This window comes from Cherax quadricarinatus, chromosome 50 (genome assembly GCF_038502225.1).
Source record: "Cherax quadricarinatus isolate ZL_2023a chromosome 50, ASM3850222v1, whole genome shotgun sequence".
Classification (NCBI taxonomy): Eukaryota; Metazoa; Arthropoda; class Malacostraca; order Decapoda; family Parastacidae; genus Cherax; species Cherax quadricarinatus.
The window spans coordinates 25,076,951-25,096,084 of record NC_091341.1 but is presented as its reverse complement, the minus strand read 5'-3'; the positions used below and the strand labels follow the sequence as shown (position 1 = coordinate 25,096,084).

At 36.4% G+C, this 19,134-nt stretch overlaps 1 protein-coding gene across 3 annotated transcripts in view; it reads left to right on the top strand.

Annotated features, from left to right (window-relative positions):
- The window catches only part of LOC128695259 (EF-hand calcium-binding domain-containing protein 4B-like), a 51,777-nt gene extending 33,756 nt beyond the window's left edge, over positions 1-18,021 (top strand). For 2 of the 3 annotated variants that reach the window (XM_070095577.1, XM_070095579.1), the window contains exons 12-19: positions 5,875-6,025; positions 7,298-7,481; positions 8,251-8,743; positions 8,907-9,229; positions 11,464-11,619; positions 12,091-12,175; positions 12,415-12,516; positions 14,796-18,021. In XM_070095577.1, coding sequence (XP_069951678.1) covers positions 5,875-6,025; positions 7,298-7,481; positions 8,251-8,743; positions 8,907-9,229; positions 11,464-11,619; positions 12,091-12,175; positions 12,415-12,516; positions 14,796-14,963 — 1,662 coding nt within the window. In that variant the 3' untranslated portion in view covers positions 14,964-18,021. The remainder of the gene's footprint in view (positions 1-5,874; positions 6,026-7,297; positions 7,482-8,250; positions 8,744-8,906; positions 9,230-11,463; positions 11,620-12,090; positions 12,176-12,414; positions 12,517-14,795) is intronic. The other variant, XM_070095578.1, reaches the window with a different exon arrangement.
- The last annotated feature ends 1,113 nt before the right edge of the window (positions 18,022-19,134 follow it).

Here is a 19,134-nt window from a genome sequence, read left to right as displayed (position 1 = left end):
TTATCGCAAATTTTACAAGGAATCTTATAAACACATCCATCAGCATTTTGGGGGGAATTCTTTATCAAAAGTTTTTTTACTGTATCAAGATTTTTGAATACAACTTTAATATTAAAAGTCTTAGGAAGAGAAGGCATATCAACCAAGTTTTCATGGTAAGGGAGAACCAACATATTTTTAGTTGAATAAGGCTGGTTGTCCCTTTTTGGATTGTAAAAAGTATTTCTAGCAACTTTAAAAGATTTATCAATTACATTTCTTGGGTATTTTAAATCATTACCTATTTCATAAATTTTGGATATTTCCTCATCTATGAACTCAGGACTACAAATTCGTAAAGCTCTCAAAAACATTGATGAGAAAACAGACAGTTTGACTCTATCTTGATGCGAGGAATAATAGTGGACATAGGAACAGTTATTTGTAGGTTTTCTGTAAATTTTAAATTTGAATTCATTATTACCCTTAATAATTAAAACATCTAGAAAAGGCAATGAGTTATTTTCTTCAAACTCAACAGTAAAGTTTATAGAATGGGCTAAGCTATTTAATTTTCCAAGGAAATGGTGTATATCTACATTTTTGGGCATAAGACACAAAATGTAGATATACACCATTTCCTTGGAAAATTAAATAGCTTAGCCCATTCTATAAACTTTACTGTTGAGTTTGAAGAAAATAACTCATTGCCTTTTCTAGGTGCTTTAATTATTAAGGGTAATAATGAATTCAAATTTAAAATTTACAGAAAACCTACAAATAACTGTTCCTATGTCCACTATTATTCCTCGCATCAAGATAGTCAAACTGTCTCTTTTCTCATCAATGTTTTTGAGAGCTTTACGAATTTGTAGTCCTGAGTTCATAGATGAGGAAATATCCAAAATTTATGAAATAGGTAATGATTTAAAATACCCAAGAAATGTAATTGATAAATCTTTTAAAGTTGCTAGAAATACTTTTTACAATCCAAAAAGGGACAACCAGCCTTATTCAACTAAAAATATGTTGGTTCTCCCTTACCATGAAAACTTGGTTGATATGCCTTCTCTTCCTAAGACTTTTAATATTAAAGTTGTATTCAAAAATCTTGATACAGTAAAAAAACTTTTGATAAAGAATTCCCCCCAAAATGCTGATGGATGTGTCTATAAGATTCCTTGTAAAATTTGCGATAAAGTTTATTACGGTCAAACTGGTAAAAATCTCGAACTAAGGCAAGGCTCCAGGCGGACATCAACCAAATCTTTCAGTGGGCTGCAGAAAACAATATGAAGTTCAACGATGAGAAATTTCAATTACTCAGATATGGTAAACATGAGGAAATTAAATCTTCATCAGAGTACAAAACAAATTCTGGCCACAAAATAGAGCGAAACACCAACGTCAAAGACCTGGGAGTGATTATGTCGGAGGATCTCACCTTCAAGGACCATAACATTGTATCAATCGCATCTGCTAGAAAAATGACAGGATGGATAATGAGAACCTTCAAAACTAGGGAGGCCAAGCCCATGATGACACTCTTCAGGTCACTTGTTCTATCTAGGCTGGAATATTGCTGCACTCTAACAGCACCTTTCAAGGCAGGTGAAATTGCCGACCTAGAAAATGTACAGAGAACTTTCACGGCGCGCATAACGGAGATAAAACACCTCAATTACTGGGAGCGCTTGAGGTTTCTAAACCTGTATTCCCTGGAACGCAGGAGGGAGAGATACATGATTATATACACCTGGAAAATCCTAGAGGGACTAGTACCGAACTTGCACACGAAAATCACTCACTACGAAAGCAAAAGACTTGGCAGACGATGCACCATCCCCCCAATGAAAAGCAGGGGTGTCACTAGCACGTTAAGAGACCATACAATAAGTGTCAGGGGCCCGAGACTGTTCAACTGCCTCCCAGCACACATAAGGGGGATTACCAACAGACCCCTGGCAGTCTTCAAGCTGGCACTGGACAAGCACCTAAAGTCAGTTCCTGATCAGCCGGGCTGTGGCTCGTACGTTGGTTTGCGTGCAGCCAGCAGCAACAGCCTGGTTGATCAGGCGCTGATCCACCAGGAGGCCTGGTCACAGACCGGGCCGCGGGGGCATTGACCCCCGAAACTCTCTCCAGGTAAACTCCAGGTAAAGATTAAAACAACATAAATATAGCATTAGAACTGGACAAGATTCCAATGCTCTATTTATTCATGTAAGAGATTTTAACCATCCAATTGATTTTCAAAAAGTTGAGAAAGTAGTATCAAGCAAGTCCATGGTCGACAGGAATATAATTGAATCTTGTTTCATAAAAAGCAGTTTTGACAATAATATGAATATTTCCTTTGGTTTATATAAATTAGATTCATTTATAATTAAGAGAATTTGGGAAGAATTTAATAATACACTGGACAAATAATAATTTTTAAATTTTCTTGGGTAGAATAGTTTGTGGGTGAGTTGTGCAAAGGACCTATCCAGTTAGGTCGGCGCGCGTCAGGTGTTTAACCGTTGTGGGATCTGATAGTGAGGTGTTGGCCAGACCCCTTATATAGCTTCCTTGGATGCTTTACTTTCATAGTTCCTTGATAATGTGAGTAGTCACGAAAGCGCTTGGAATTTCTCTATTCTTTCAGAGTGGTTCTTTTGTATATATATATATATATATATATATATATATATATATATATATATATATATATATATATATATATATATATATATATATATATATATATATATATAATGTCGTGCCGAATATGTAAAACTGGTCAATTATCAAGAACTCATTTAACATTAAGTCCTTTCTACAAATTTCTCTTATACGTTTAAAGATATATTTTTTTCATTAACGTTAATGTAAAAATTTATAATTTTGCACCAAAAGAATCTTATAAAACTTACCTAACTTTATTATAACAAGCGCAATTTATTTTAGCCTAATCCTACTAAATATATTTTAAAAACGTTTACAGTAATTTAATGCTAAACAAACACAATAAAGTATATTTTTTCGTTAGGTTTAGAATGATTTTGGCGAAATTATTGCATACATAAATTTTTGCTTGTCCTATATGGCAAGATGAGCGTTGCCAAGATCGCAAGTTCTGCCTATTCGGCACGACATATATATATATATATATATATATATATATATATATATATATATATATATATATATATATATATATATATATATATATATATATAAAACAGTGACTTCAAGAGTGTATCAGTCTGTAGTGGAAGGAAGGCGGGGTAGGGGTCGGCCTAGGAAAGGTTGGAGGGAGGGGGCAAAGGAGGTTTTGTGTGCGAGGGGCTTGGACTTCCAGCAGGTATGCGTGAGCGTGTTTGATAGGAGTGAATGGAGACAAATGGTTTTTAATACTTGACGTGCTGTTGGAGTGTGAGCAAAGTAACATTTATGAAGGGATTCAGGGAAACCGGCAGGCCGGACTGAGTCCTGGAGATGGGAAGTACAGTGCCTGTACTCTGAAGGAGGGGTGTTAATGTTGCAGTTTAAAAACTGTAGTGTAAAGCACCCTTCTGGCAAGACAGTGATGGAGTGAATGATGGTGAAAGTTTTTCTTTTTCGGGCCACCCTGCCTTGGTGGGAATCGGCCAGTGTGATAATAAAATAAAAATAAATAAATATTATATATATATATATATATATATATATATATATATATATATATATATATATATATATATATATATATATATATGTAAAGAAATCACTGATGGTGGGAAATTACCATCAGCTAAAGGAGCAAGCAACTCGCTCCTCTAGCTACAAATAAGCAATTACTAGCAGTTATTATATAAATGGCTTAAAATGCCAGACAGTGGCTTCAGTCCACTACTCACCCTCTTACTCATTCTGCCTCTGATACACACTGCATCTTCGCTAGTTTGATCTAGCATATTACATCTTTAGCACATCCTACCTTACAGCACTGTATGACAATTGTGGGTTTAGCGTTTTATTTTGATTGTATTATTATTATTAATCATCAATCCAGTACAGAGAAGTACGGTGGAACATGGACTTTGAGGTGATCAGTCATTTATTGGGTCATCTTACCTTGGTAGGAGACGGCCAGTATGGTTAAAATACCAGGCTGCAAAGCAAAAATCTGCCTGTCATTTTTTGTTGCTCCTATAGCACAAAGGCTTTATTTTTCTGTATGTTGTTGTAGAGGCTCTTAACTTGATATCTAAATATCACACACGTGTCATCTTAATACTTTGTTCGTGGCTCTGCTCAACGGTATTCCATTACACCCGCCTTTCTTCCCCTACACCAGAAAACTTGTTTCACACTAAAATTGTTACCTGTCACTTGCATGTAGGCAGTATTTAAGACTATGCTTATGCTTAGCATTGTTTCAGACAATGAAGCTGAACAGTTTTCCAGGCTGAGGGACTGACCACCTCAAAAAGCATTTCTCCAAAGTTGATGCCCGAAATGCTCTGGCATGATAGTGACTTTATTTGTACTTAGCAACCAAAATAGTAATTACACATTGTAACCTTTACAAAGAAATAAAATCTTTATGGACTGATTTTGTTATGCCTGTTGCCTCTGCATTTGACTAAAGAAATCTACTGCATAGGCTAATCGTTTCAATCAGCAAAAAAAAAAAAAAAATATACCCATCTGTTGCACCTATGTCTTGCTCTTCATGTAGACTTTTTCATGAATAAATAGTAAATTTCATTAAGAGGTGTTCTTTAAGAGCCTAATGACTGTTGTCGTCCAATTTTTTTTTTTTTACCCATCAGTCAGCTCTTTAATCCCATGTCATAAACAATTTGTCAGTTTAAAAAAATAAAAAGTTTCCCTTTTTTTTATGTTTACTCAGTGAAAGATTTTAAAATGTATAGAAAAAAAAGCTATTGGAGTTTTTATTAGTATCATTTTGCTTGTGAAAATGCTAAACCCGTAGGGGGCGTACAGCTCCTGAGGAAATGGGAGGCTGTCATCCTGCCTGGGGAGGATGACAGCTCCAAGAGCTGATATTAGGCTGTATTCAAGAAAGATAATTTAGGAGACAGAAAAGAGGCTTGATCTCATTGAAAATTGCAGTGTTATTTTTTTGGTGAAGTGCCATGCCACAAGGGTCATACGCCTTGAAAATCACACCAGACTTCCAATGTCTGCTACATTGGTCACTGGTCCAAGGGATTGTGTAGGTCGGACCTAGTTACATAATGATCAGGTAAAGTGAAGTAATTGATGTGAAAGTAGACAGTGACTCACATATCACGAGCTATGTTCAGCAGTTCCATCGAAAAACCGAAAACTGTGAAGTAGAGCAGGTTAGGTGATGGACAGCAAGTTGGGCAACACAATGGGGACCACTGTTGCAGTCGTCTGACCCAAGGATGGGTATGGGGTGCATAATAAAGATATTAAGCTGACACTCGCCCATGGCCTATGACCCTTGGCAGTAAAATCCTGGGTGCTGTTAAATTACATGAAGAGTAATCATGTCCCTTAAATATGCATCACTCTATATAAAGCCTTAGGAATTAGCTAGCCTGACAGAAATCAGATTGTATGTTGTCCAAACAGTGGAAGGATCAGTTACAGATGCATGCTCGCTGACCTTACTGCTTATGAATGCCATTTATGGCTGGGAGGAGGAAAAAATGAAGGGCCTTTGATCCAGTGATTTGAAGATATACTTTTTCTTCCTCAGATCAAAGCTGATTGCTTCCAGATTCCCAGGCACTGTATGACCCCTATGGGTTTAGCAGTTTCCCAGGATGTAATATTAATGCTGAGTGGTAAACAGTCAACAATGGCATATTAGATATATGCTTCAAATATAAAAAGATGCATCTTATCACTTTCGTATATTTCATTTGGTTGCAGCAGAATGTCAGTGTTGAAGTTGACCCAGCATCAGTGATGACCCCGCTGACTGTCCCAACAGAGACGAGTCTTCTGCATGAACTGCTGCGCTACCCGCCTCTCTGTGCTCACTGCCAACGACGACTCTCTAGTGACTTATTAGATACTCCAAGTATGCTGCAGCCTCTTTTCATTCATAATATTGGGGGAAGGGGTGCCAAAGTATCGGTTTCATTGGGTATCAGATGAAGCCTGCACTGCAGCAGTTGAATATGATGGTACACACTCCTGGAGACTTCAGCATTGGTGGAAGAGCAAGTAGATGAAGTGGAGAGGTAGTTTGATATAATTAGTACTTTACTCTAGGTGAAAGATCATGCTCTTAGTCTAATCCAGAAGCAGGTGGTGGGTTGGCCAGGGACTTATATACAGGAAAATGAGGTATAGCAGCTTGGAGATGAGGTCATGAGTGAACTGATGAAACCTGAAGCGCAGGCAAACCAGTTCAATATTCTTGGTGCTGCACATGATCTTACCCGTCTGTATTGTGTAATAATACTGTAATTGTAAATGAGGCATTTATCCCTTCAAGATTTCTCAGAAATGTAGTGTTAAATTTAGATAGATGCACTTTATTTGCTATAAAAAGTATATTTATTGTCAATATACTTTTTTTTGTAAATGTTTTATAATTATAGAATTGACAGTCTCGGTCACTAAGGCCTTGGAGACAAGACTCCACAACACAGACATCACCTAGAATAAGAATAAGAAGTTTTTGACATGATATATGGTTGTACAGAGGAATACAGTAGTTAGGTGTACATGCCAAAAGCCCCTTTGTATGCAGAGCACTTCGGGCAAACTTAAAAATTAACTTAAGATTGGAAGGCAATAATAGTTCATATGGTCATTAGCTAAGTTACAGTGAGTACAAGAGAATTAAGTATTCTATTATGTAATGTTACATGGCTTTGATAAATCTAGTAGAGAATAATTACACTTTAATTATTTTATAAAGATTACATTATTACAATTTAAAACAATTTACAATCAGTCAATTTTTATTTCCTTGCAAGATTACATTGAGATTTGTGAAATTACAAAAATGAATTGCAGTGCAAAGAGAGCCACTATCATGCCTAGGTATTATGGGCAGACTTAATTTAATGGCTTACAGACTACATAATACTAAAGAAATTGAACATTGTTTAAGTTGTACATCTTGTATATTTATAGTACACAGTAATTTTACTCAAATTACAATAGTAAATATTGCGATTATATTATGGGAATATAACACTGCGAGTTGTTGAAAATAGTTTACAGTATGAGAATGCAACAATTGGGTAGTAATGTTTTGGGTAAGTATTTATACTACAAGGCATTTTTAATCAATATGATGTATTACAATTTAGTACTATGGTGATATCTCCAAGCACAGCAGCACAAGCTCTTCATTCATCATCACTGGAAGAATCTTCTTCTGAATTACTGTATGATGCATCACTAGCAGAAAGTGTGGCCATACAACAGTGTGGAGAGGTATTTGTAGGCCTTTCATCTGATGAAACTGCCAATGGTATTCCCAGTGACATTAACCAAGCCAGACATTTCTTGTGGAACAGGTATTGTTTTGATGTTCCTTTTGTAGATCTTGATAATAACAAACCTTTGTTTTTATTACATATTTATTTTTGGCTAATGATAATTCTTCCCATACTTACATTCTTAAAATCATGGGTAAAGTGGCAAACCGATAAGTGTTAAACAGAAGGGGAATGGGAGGCAGTCATGTTCAATCCAAGGAAGGGGAGGATAATTCCCCTCCTTGGATCAAATGTAGTATGAAATGGCAATGGTTAATCAGTTTTTCACCTATGCTTGGTATAGTCAACTTTGTTGACTGCTTTTGACTCTCCCAAGTACAGCAAGCTCAGTATTTTCATTAGTAAATAGTGAAGATATTTCCTCGTCCAAATTTCCGTGTTGTATGACTTAACTGGTTTTGTGAATTTTCATTTATAAAATAAACCAAATCTGTTTTTTTTTATCTATGTATTTTGATTATAGTTTCCTCTGACAGATCAGTAAACATTATAAATTGCTATAATATTACTACATTTTTTAAAACACGTTTGCTTATCCCTGATTTTAATTGGTTTAAACTTACCACACATGCACTGAAAAGCTATAATTAAGGTTATGCATGTTGTACTGCTTTATAACCTTGTTGTTTCTTGATTTTTTCTGAAGACAGGATAGGTCAGTCTGAAGATGCATAAGATTATTCATGGAAAATTGTACTTACATTGAAGTTAAATAATTGAGTATGGGGATAGTTTACTATTCTTAAATCTTTGCTAAATAACCAGGTAAATTCTTATATTTTTTCAGTGTCAGGAAGCAGTGTCCCATCATGCCTCGGTACTCAACCACCATCATATACCACCCAGCCTACCACACTACCATACAACTACTTCCTGTGTATTACACTCAATACACCCACCACACATGCCACATCTACCACACGTATCATACTTTCATCCTTCAAAGTCGGGACATAAAAACCAAAGCTACAATAAATGTAGAACCAGTTACTACATCCAGAGGAATTCAGGAAAGCCATCTTGATCAACACCAGATCTCTCAGACTCTGCTTCAACAAGACAATCTACAAGGTACAAAATACTGCACATCAGAGTCTGTAACACATGACATAAGTAGACTGCAAGAGAGCCAGAGTAATCTTCTACAGGATGATACACATAATGTGTGTGTTAACCATAAAAATCCGTGCAAGAAGGAAGTACCCACTGCACCTGTAAACCAATCTTTAGGGGAAGGAGCCTTGAACATGCCAACCCTAATTAATAATAGTACATGTAAGGTATGATATGAAATTCCATACCTTGAGTCTGTGTTGGTACAATGTAAACTATGAAATTTTGTAAATTTAAAGATTGTGTGACTTATTGTTGTAGATGCGATAATTTTATGAGAAACTGTTATCAGTCCTTACAGTAAAACACTTTTCTATGTAATATTTTCAGTCACAGATGGATCCTGATGCAGCATCAAAACAAATAGTTGAGATTGTAGACAAGGGCAGAAGAGAAATGTCACAAAAAAATTCAATAAATGATTCATCAATGGTAGTACCTCCACTGCTGCATCCCTACCCTCAAAGAGACAAAATGTCAAAGTTGAATGTTGAAGAAAATAAAGGGTGCAGGAACAAATATGAGAAGAAAGTTGAGCCACAAGCATCTAGCAATACTTTAGCAGGAACACCCCTTGTGTACTGCCCCTCCAGGATGTTCAAGGTGGTGTTCATTGGAGACAGTGGAGTAGGGAAGACCACATTTATCCACAGGTATAGTGTCCCCTCATTTTCTGTAACTTACTGTTTTTTACTTTGATATACAATTTATTTAAAAAATATAAAACCTATAATACTTTAGGTTTTATGCATAAACACAATTTTACTACATATAAGCTCTCTGAACTAATGTCTTCCTTATGAATACATTTATATGTGAGATGATTGTCCTCATTAAAGCATGTACAGTGGTACCTCAACTTTCGAACAGCTCCTAACTCAAACAATTATATAAGTGTATTTTTGGGGGTCTAAAACGGACAAATCTAATTTACATTATACCTTATTGGAACAAATTTGTTTGGTATTGGCACTGAACAACCTTCTGAAATGAATTAAGTTCATAACTTGAGGTACCACTGTACTCTTGACCAAGATATCCTCTCACTGTCAGACTAATTATGGCAGCAGACTGTAGCCCTACTTGTTTTTCACCGAAATGTAATTTCTCACAAATTTTTCCTTCATAAAACACCCTCAGTTGCATTACCCTCTCAAGCACACACTTATTCATGCTAGTAAAACAAGGTAATACATTTATACAAATCTAAAATTCAAGTTGTTGAACTGAGCAACAGAAGTATATTATCATGAATTAGCATTAAGTACAAAAGTAAATAAACGCATATACTGTAATATAATAATACATAAAGTGTGAGAAGGGTAATATTTAGTTTAGAGATTCAGGGAAACCGGTTATTTTATATAGCCAGACCCGAGTCCTGGAAATGGGAAGTACAATGCCTGCACTCTAAAGGAGGGGTTTGGAATATTGGCAGTTTGGAGGGATATATTGTGTATTTTTATACGTACAGTATATACTTGTAAACTGTTGTATTCTGGGCACCTCTGCAAAAACAGTGATTATGTGTAAGTGAGGTGAAAGTGTTGAATGATGATGAAAGTATTTTCTTTCTTTTTGGGTCAACCTGCCTCGGTGGGAGACGGCCGACTTGTTAAAAAATAGCAGGCCATTTATATTTAAATAACACTCGATGGAGCCTTTTCTTTCAGGACCACTCTGTGATGGGTAATTCAGATGAGCCGAGTGCTAGCACACTCGACTCTCACTGAAGTCTGTGGTTCGATTCCCGGTGCAGGTGGAAACATTTGGATGTGTTTCCTTAAGATACCTGCTGTCCCTGTTCACCTATCAGTAAAATAGATCCCTAGGTGTCATTCAACTGGTATGGGTTGCATCCTGGGGATAGAATTGACCTAATTTGCCTGAATTGCTCTGCATAACAAGGGGGCTTTCTGTAGTGTCAATGATGTCAGCTAGGAGTGTATATCTTGTACATGTACTTGTAGAAATAAATATTATTCATTTCATCATTTCTCATTCATCTTTTAGCACTAAATAAGTCATATAGGTTCAGAGTTCGTGTGATGATAATATTAGACAGCTGCTACTTTCCCATTAATGTATTCATTCTTGGAAAACACTTCTATCTAGATGATAATGTTTATCAATGTAAGCCAGTGTCCCAATCCTCCACTTTAGTATTATCATTGCATTCATGGGTAAAAATTAAATCCTGTAGGGGTTATACAGTGCCTGAGGAATGATGACTCCAGTTCCTTTGCCCAAGAGCTCTGCAGCTGAAGCATGATTTATAAATGATGCTGCATAATCTTTATCACTAAAACTGTTGAGGTTAATGCTCTTGCCATTCATGTATACAAAATGACCCAACTTTACTGAGAATACATGTATTATTATTCATGATGTAGTGCCAAACTAATAGTTGTATAGCTTTGGAACATGGGAAAATTGGGTTTGATCCAAGGAAATGGTAACTTCCTTAGTTCGAGAATGTTTCACCAGCATTAAGTCACTCCCCTAAGGAGCACAAAGAACATATAAAAATAGAGAAATCCCAGACACTTTTTATGCAGTAGTATATAGTCTACCTGGAAATACTGTATAGTAGTACTGCACTTATAAATTCAATAATAAACCTATGGAATTTGTAAATTGAAGGTATGTGTTCTGTACTGGTGTTATCTGTTTAATTATAACCACTAGCTTATTTTTAGTTTTACCTATTTAGACCTGTTTCAAAATGTCTAAATAGGTAATTGTGTGAATTTTGGGTGGGATAAAAAGCTACAGTGCCCTTCATATACATACTATAAATGCCAATTTTTAAGTACTATATATTTCATTGTGATGGAGATTCCAAGTTTAGCTGCAATCTACATTCCTTTGCAAACCAAATCTGCAGGGCCTACAGGGGAGAGTTTCGTGGTGACTTTGGTTCCACAGTAGGGGTGGATTACCAGACACTGGAGATGCAAATGCATGGAGTATTGGCAGTGCTTCAGCTGTGGGATACCGCTGGCCAAGAACGTTTTCGTTCCATCACTAGACAGTACTACAGGTAAGATGACTGTATGACCTTGTGGGCTTAGCACTTAGTTTTGATTATAATAATAATACAGGTAGGATGAAAGGTCTAGCACATATATACAAGGCTTCCATCAAGTAATATGTCACATGACTTTTCTGGTAATCTGTTCAGAATTGAGTATACAGCTTGTAATGGAAGTTTGACACAGCTTGTTCCTAGTTTTGTCTTAAGACAGTATAAATATTAGGAATTATTATTAAGATGACTATGAGGCCATTTACTGCTGATCACTATTAAGTTTTTGGAAAATGTCAATGGATGTACATATTGTAACTACCTTTTCTCTCAAGAGGTTCCTTGATTGTGAAGGGCTCTTGATCTAAGTAATTGAACCTCTGCAGCTCTCTTGGATCAAGCCTAGTTGCCTCCCATTTCCCAACTGCTGTATGGCCTCCACAGGTTTAGCACTTCCGATGTGAATGTAATGTATATAATCACCAGGAAAGCTGATAGTGTGGTGGTGATGTACGATATCACCAGTGAGCAGTCATTTTTGAATGTGGTGGACTGGATAACCTCAGTGAAGGTAATTAAGATTGTTAGTACAGCAATACGTATCATCATAACAAATTATGTAGAATACATATATCTTTCACAAGCTGCCTCTTCTGCTTGGCATCAGCTAACATATGCTATACTACTGTAGCTTTGGAGACAGTGCTCACTAGCAACTTCAGTTTAGTCCAATATGGTTTCTCTATTTCATTTTTAAAATGTGATGTTTGACCCCAATAAAACTGCCATGAAAATTATTGTACATTACAGGAGACTGCTGGGGATGAGGTGATGATTGTCATGCTTGGGAATAAAGTTGATCTGCAGGAACACCGGTGTATTAGTCAAGGCATGGTTGACAAACTGGCCAAGGTACATCAATATAAACTTTATTTATTCTATTCGTTTATGTGCTAAACCCATTAAGGTTACACAGCTCTAAACCACAGACTGCATGTTAAAATAGTTTCTCCATTTCATATAGGGCCAAGTCTAGGAAAGGAGGGATATTGTTATTATCAAATAAAGTAAACCCTCAGTTTAACAGATAAATAAGGAGAAAAGTGACTGGCTGCAATTGTAACAATAATGGAGAGTTCTTTAACCAGATCAAATGACCCACTGGATTTTATCCTGTATTTCTGGAATCTTGTTCAGTAGTTTTGTTAAAATGAGTAATTACTGTTTTAAATATAGTTGCTTTTAGTCTAGCTAAGGATCTAGAGGAAAAAATTGTGTGGAGATGCTTAGGGTTCATTATTGTCCAGTAATTATAATTGAGAAAGAGCACTAACACTGTAATGGTTATATAGCACCCAGAGAATGGGAGGCAATCAGATTTGATTCAAGGAAGAAGCTATTTTGTACACCTTGGATCAAGAACCTCTCACCAGCAGCATCATAGGCCTCTGTTGACAGGAGGCACCTTGATGCTTGTGTGGAGCTCTTTATTCAAGGTATTTGTAATGCATTATAAGTACAATATTTTGTATGGAAAAACACTATTACCCTAGTAATAATTTGTAGATTTTTTTTTGTCTTGATGTTAGATAAGATTACAACATAAAGGCTAAACCCAAAGGGGTCATATAGCGCTTCGTTAAAAAAAAAAAAAAATTTCTGTGATGCATGAATCAGTACTCTTTTATAAAGAAATGTTCTTATTAAGAACTGACTAGTAGCTTTATATGCTCACTTTAGTAGCCACAGGACCTCTCAAGAAAAGTGCTTGATGGCAGTGAAGGGTTCACAACCCATTGAATTGGAGCTGCCTTTCATACCCCACGAGCTGTATAAACTCTCACAGATTTAGTGTTGTGTTAGAAAACTTTTCAGTCTAGCAAAAAAAGAATGTTTGCAGGTGTATTCCTCTAGGAAGGTGCTGTTGACCCAAGGAACTGGGTCAACTTTACCTTCCTTGGATTGACCCTGAATGCCTTCCATTTCTCAGGTGCATTGTGGCCCCCTACATGTTGAGTGCTTCCTCATGAATGAAATAGTGGGTGTATCATTGGGATATTAACACTGAATCACTAAGTATTTACATATTTTGTAATTATTACCTTCCCACAATATTTAATTTTTTAAAGACAGAGGAGATGTAATTTCATAAACCTAACAGTCATTGTACTGATTGTGTACCTGTCCAAATGGGTGTGTTGTTTAACTTTCTCATGGGTATCAATTTTAAACCATGTAATACCAGCACTACAATGCATAAAATACAATAATTTCAGCATATATTTTAGAAGTGTTTATGTAAGAACTCTGCATTTTAACCATAATTCTCATCTTTGGGATTAAAAATATTTGTCGATAAGCCTACAGCCGGGCCCTGCTCATACAGCTGGTTAGGTTCCGGGCTCCTCCTGTAAAGTTAAATATAGCCTTTTTGTTTTTACTTTCAAATGCATATAAAAGCCTGATAGCGTGTTGACACTATCACATACGGGCACTCGACGCTTAACCTACCCTTTTAATGACTGCTCGGACATGTGACCAGCAGGTCTGCATACAGTACACTACTGTATAAACATTTAAAAATATACTAAAATTGTTATAAATGGTGCATAGGTATCATTAAAACAAGATCTAAAGATGGTTGACACAAATCCAGTACATTATGCTTGAAATATCGGTAAGGGGCGGCTCCTCGCTTATTGACCTAGTCATGGGAATGGAACTCCTTCATTAAGTGAGGAATTTGTGTATTAAGTGAAGAATAGTGCTAAGCCTAAAAAATGCTCATACAGTACACGCATTACTTAAAATATTTTTGTACTCAGCTTGCAGAGAGTGGTGAATATACTATATTTTATGACAAACAAGATGCTCTGGTATCAAGAATGCCCTCCCCCCTTCATTTTGATTATCTTTTTTTCCAAAATTTAGCCACAATACTTCAACCTCCAAGATGCTGGATAAATTTTTGACTTATTTTGGGGGAAAAAAATGTGTGACAAATATTGTAAAATGTGGCATTTATTGCAGGAAGCCTAAATAAGTGAATGGGTAACTGAAAACTGCTGTATAGCGGGGCCCTCCTGTATTACGTGAAGACAGCAGCATTGTCCAGTACCTCTTTGATAGGAGGGGATAAATAATAAATTAAAATAGCTTGACATAATATACTGGGTTTTATGTTTATTTAGGTCAACAACTGCTTCACATTTGAATGCAGTGCAGCAACAGGGAGTGGAGTGCAGGATGTCATGATGCATATAGCAACTTTGCTCACCACCCAACAAGTGCGTAATACTCCACTTGAAACTTCACTCATGCTACAAGACTCATTCGACAAAAGAATATGCTGCAAGTAAATTGCCTACAATTAATCGTCTTAAGATTTTTCTCTGTCCAAAACCATGCTGTCATTTTAGTGATTACTACAATAGTTTTGATTTAGTTTTACATATTTATTCATCAGTTTTCCTTACACTTTGTGCTGGTACTAAATTTCCTTGGTGAGATTCTCCTAGTTTTCCCCATTTTATTCTTTCATTACAGTTGATAGTCAAATAGATAAGCTTTGGCAAATACTTCAAATTCTCCTCTATAACCTCTCTATGATTTTATATTCTCAGTGGCTGAAGTTATTATTATAATCAAAAAGAAGCGCTAAGCCACAAGGACTATACAGCATCAGTGGCTGTGTATGTAGGGAAAATATGCACAAGTCCTGCCTCCTTGAGGCTGAGGATGTAAAGCCAAATAATTATCATAGCAGTATTACAATGTTTATTGCTACAAAATTATATTTGATGTAATTTTATAATTTCAACAATACATCATTGATTTGGATAAATAATTTATTATGTATAGGCCTTTTGTACAAAAATATTTTACATTGATTTCAACATGTCAGATACATCGACATTTATGATTAAGGCATATGTGCAGATACTTAGGACACTTGATTATGGAAACATTTCAGTCCTGGAACATTATTCACTCTAAACATATGTAGGGCTTAGGAAATGGCTCGTTATTAAAATATGCTGGGTAGACGTGCCCAGGATACCTTAACATCGAAATAATACCTGACCTTGTTTGGCGTTTCAATACAGCAAAAATTAATTCTGGCCTGGCAACATGTAGTGGGACGTCAGGGGATTACTTGAAGGCTTGCTGCCTTCTAGGCTTGTGTGTGTGTGGTCTAGAGTTCTGAGTTTCTTGGGCACATTTGGTTATAGACAAATTAATACAGGCAAGAATAAGTCATTGATACAAAACAGATAATTTTGTGAGAAAGCAGACCATCAGATGTTAATAGAAGCCATTGGCATGTGAGTGTTCTGTCAGGAACTGGGTGCATCTGTTCTGTGATGGCAGCATGCCCACACCATAAGCATGGTTATGGAATGCTAGAAAAACATCCCCACATATGTTAACCATGATACTGTAATACAATATTAATGCATATGGGGATGTGTGTCTAGGCCTCCCTCATGGTATGAGCATATCACCACTGCACCTAATTTCTTGCTGAACACTCGCATGCCAATGGATTTCATTATTTTCTTTGTTAGATTACATAAGGCAGGCCATCAAACTATCTGTTCAATTCTCCTTTGTTAATGACAGTCTTGCCCATAAATGTCCCACAAACTCAGTACTCAAGATCACAAGGTGCAGAAAAACCACACTCACATCCATGACTAGAATAATGTTAGGGAAACCTGTGATGTCCTGCCAGGCCAGCATTAATTTTTGTATCAAAATGCCTAATTTGGACAGGTATTATTTCAACATTAAAGTATGCCAGGTTCCTCCACCTGGAATACCTTAATAACGAGCACTATAAGGCAAAGTAAGTAGTTGCAAAGTCACCATGTAGTCACTGAAGATAAATGATAGGGTAGCTTTAAAAATAAATTGATATGTAAATGATTGGAGAAGGACCTGCCAAGCATGAGCCAGTTAAAAAAAAAACCATACCACAGACGAGGATAAAACCCGCGATCAGAGTCTGATCGCGGGTTCTATCCCCGTCCATGGTATGGTTTGTTTGCAGTCGTGTCATTACGATTTCGTGAGTCATGAGCCAGTAGGCCAACTGCAGTGTTCACATGATGGCTGTGTGCTTCTTAAACAAGTGTGCCAAGATGACAGTGTAACTTCCTAAACTACAGTGGTATTTGTTACTTCTATCTGGGATACTTCTGAACGTTGGCTCCCTGGTGACCAGCTGGGCTCTGTTCCATTAAATATCCCTATTTGTGTATACATCATGCCAGCATTATTTTGGTCATCCTCATTACATGTGTTCCTTAAGCATGGTATGGCATAAACACCAGTAAGCCATTTTCTAGCAAGATCAAGAGGGAAGTAGCGAGTAGACCTTTTCTGATAATGTTATGTATATCTGGTCCTGCTTTACTCAAGGAGAACTGCACTTACATTCTAGAAACTTTCACACATCTTCAGTATCCCATATTTATCCATGAATGCAAATGATGAGTTCAGACCATCTTAAATCACCTTCAGAAACCATTACAAAGAGGTACTTGATCTTCCCGTGTAGCAAACAACACCCTTAGAGTACTTGGCAAGGGTGGTATCAACATAGCCATGATAACTACCACCTCCCTCAGAGCTCTGACCAGAATAGACATCAGCAATATCTACTGCTGGCATATGTGATCACGGCAACTGGTAGTTTATCAAGGACCAAAGAACCATGTATCAGTGATGACCAAAATAATGTCTATGTGATTTACAGAGGGATATGGAATGAAGTACAGCTGGTCATCAGGGAGCCAGATTTCAGTTGCCAGTGTTTCGAAGCATCCCATGTAGTAGCAACAAATATAATAGTGCTGAAATAAGATAGTTACACTATCTGCCATGCAAGAACACTTGCTTCTCAAACATGCAGTGCCCAGCCATCAGGCCTGCTGACCTATGATAAGCAGGTCCTCAAATTCAACCCCTCTCATATTTGTCCAACCTATTTTTAAAGCTACCCAAGCTTTTATTTTCCTGATGAATTCAGCTCACCTGACTTCAACTTCTCATGTACCTTACCTCGTGTAAAGTTTCTTGTGCCCCGTGTATGTAGTGAACAAGGTCCCAAGATGAAAATGTATCCATAATAAAATGGCCTTAGTGTTTTCTCATCTATCTTCCACAACAATTTGTTAATATCATATGCCAAGTTTTTGTCAACATTAACAGTTAAAATTATATCTGAATTAATAAAAGCCACAATATAAAGTATCAAGTGCATAAATCCAGACCTCATAAGATTTAATTAGTACATGACTTATCTTTCTGACTACTGTATTTTCATTACTGAATGCAAGCAGTAAGGTACAAGAAGCAAATGCTAAAACGTATTTATTAGAAAACGTTTTGGTCTCAAGACATTGATCAAGGTCCCAGGACCAAAACATTATCTAATAAATATGTTCTAGTATTTGCTTACATGTATTTCTAAACCAATTTGTATCTATTACTGTACCATGGTATGACATTAACACAAAAACAGTGAGCACGTTTCAGGATATTTAATGCAGATAAATCCATAATACTTGCCACCGAAAGATTTTCTGTGCTACATTGGGTTCAGCATCCCTACTAATGTAAATATAATCACAACAATTTATAATGTTTATAAATTTGAATTGTACCTTTTAAGACTTGTAGCTACCAAGTCAAGCAACATAAGGTTTATTCTTAAGTAATAAAGGCATCAAAGGCTTGTTTGATGGGGGTACCCTGGTTTGGTCAGTCCTCTAACTTTATAAAGTATATTTTAAATATGAAAGTCCTTTATATCCTGTGAGCATTCAAGAGTTAATGACAGTGACATGAATGACTAACCTTTAAGTCTGCTCATTGCATGAGGCACTCTGTGTGAAGGAAAACTTTGAAGTAACAAGAATTTAAGAGGAAGAACACTGTAGCAGGCCTACTGACCCATACTTGGCAGGTCCACGTTAAATCCAAACCCACTAAAAAAAAAATATTCGCCCATAAGAGGTATAGTAATTTTTATAGCAATGTACAATGGTATAGAGCAAAAATAAATACACTTATGCAAAGGAAAATATATAGGGTGCAAGTCATTCCTCGAGTATATAGGAGTTATTACACTAGACTGGTCAATACTGCTACTGTCATTGATACATATATATTAAGGGTTCATGAAATCAAAAGTAAAGTTTCCCAACAATGGAATCATCCATGTGATGCTCAAAACATTATGATGTCATGACAAGCAAGGTGAAAACTCGTCATGTGGCGAGTGACCAACATGAGCATGATACTGCTAGTGTGTGTTGTGCAATGAGTGACCAAGTGGCTCTCTTGGTATGATCATTTTAAGTATGGTATTAATGTCATTACTCAATCTATTTTGGTTATTAAATACTAGAGTTTAAATGGCTACTTCTAGAACACAATTGATGCAGATCAGTCTCTAATGTCAATAAGGCAAAAATAATTGTAAGAAAAAACATTCATAATTTATGCCATAACTATTATCTC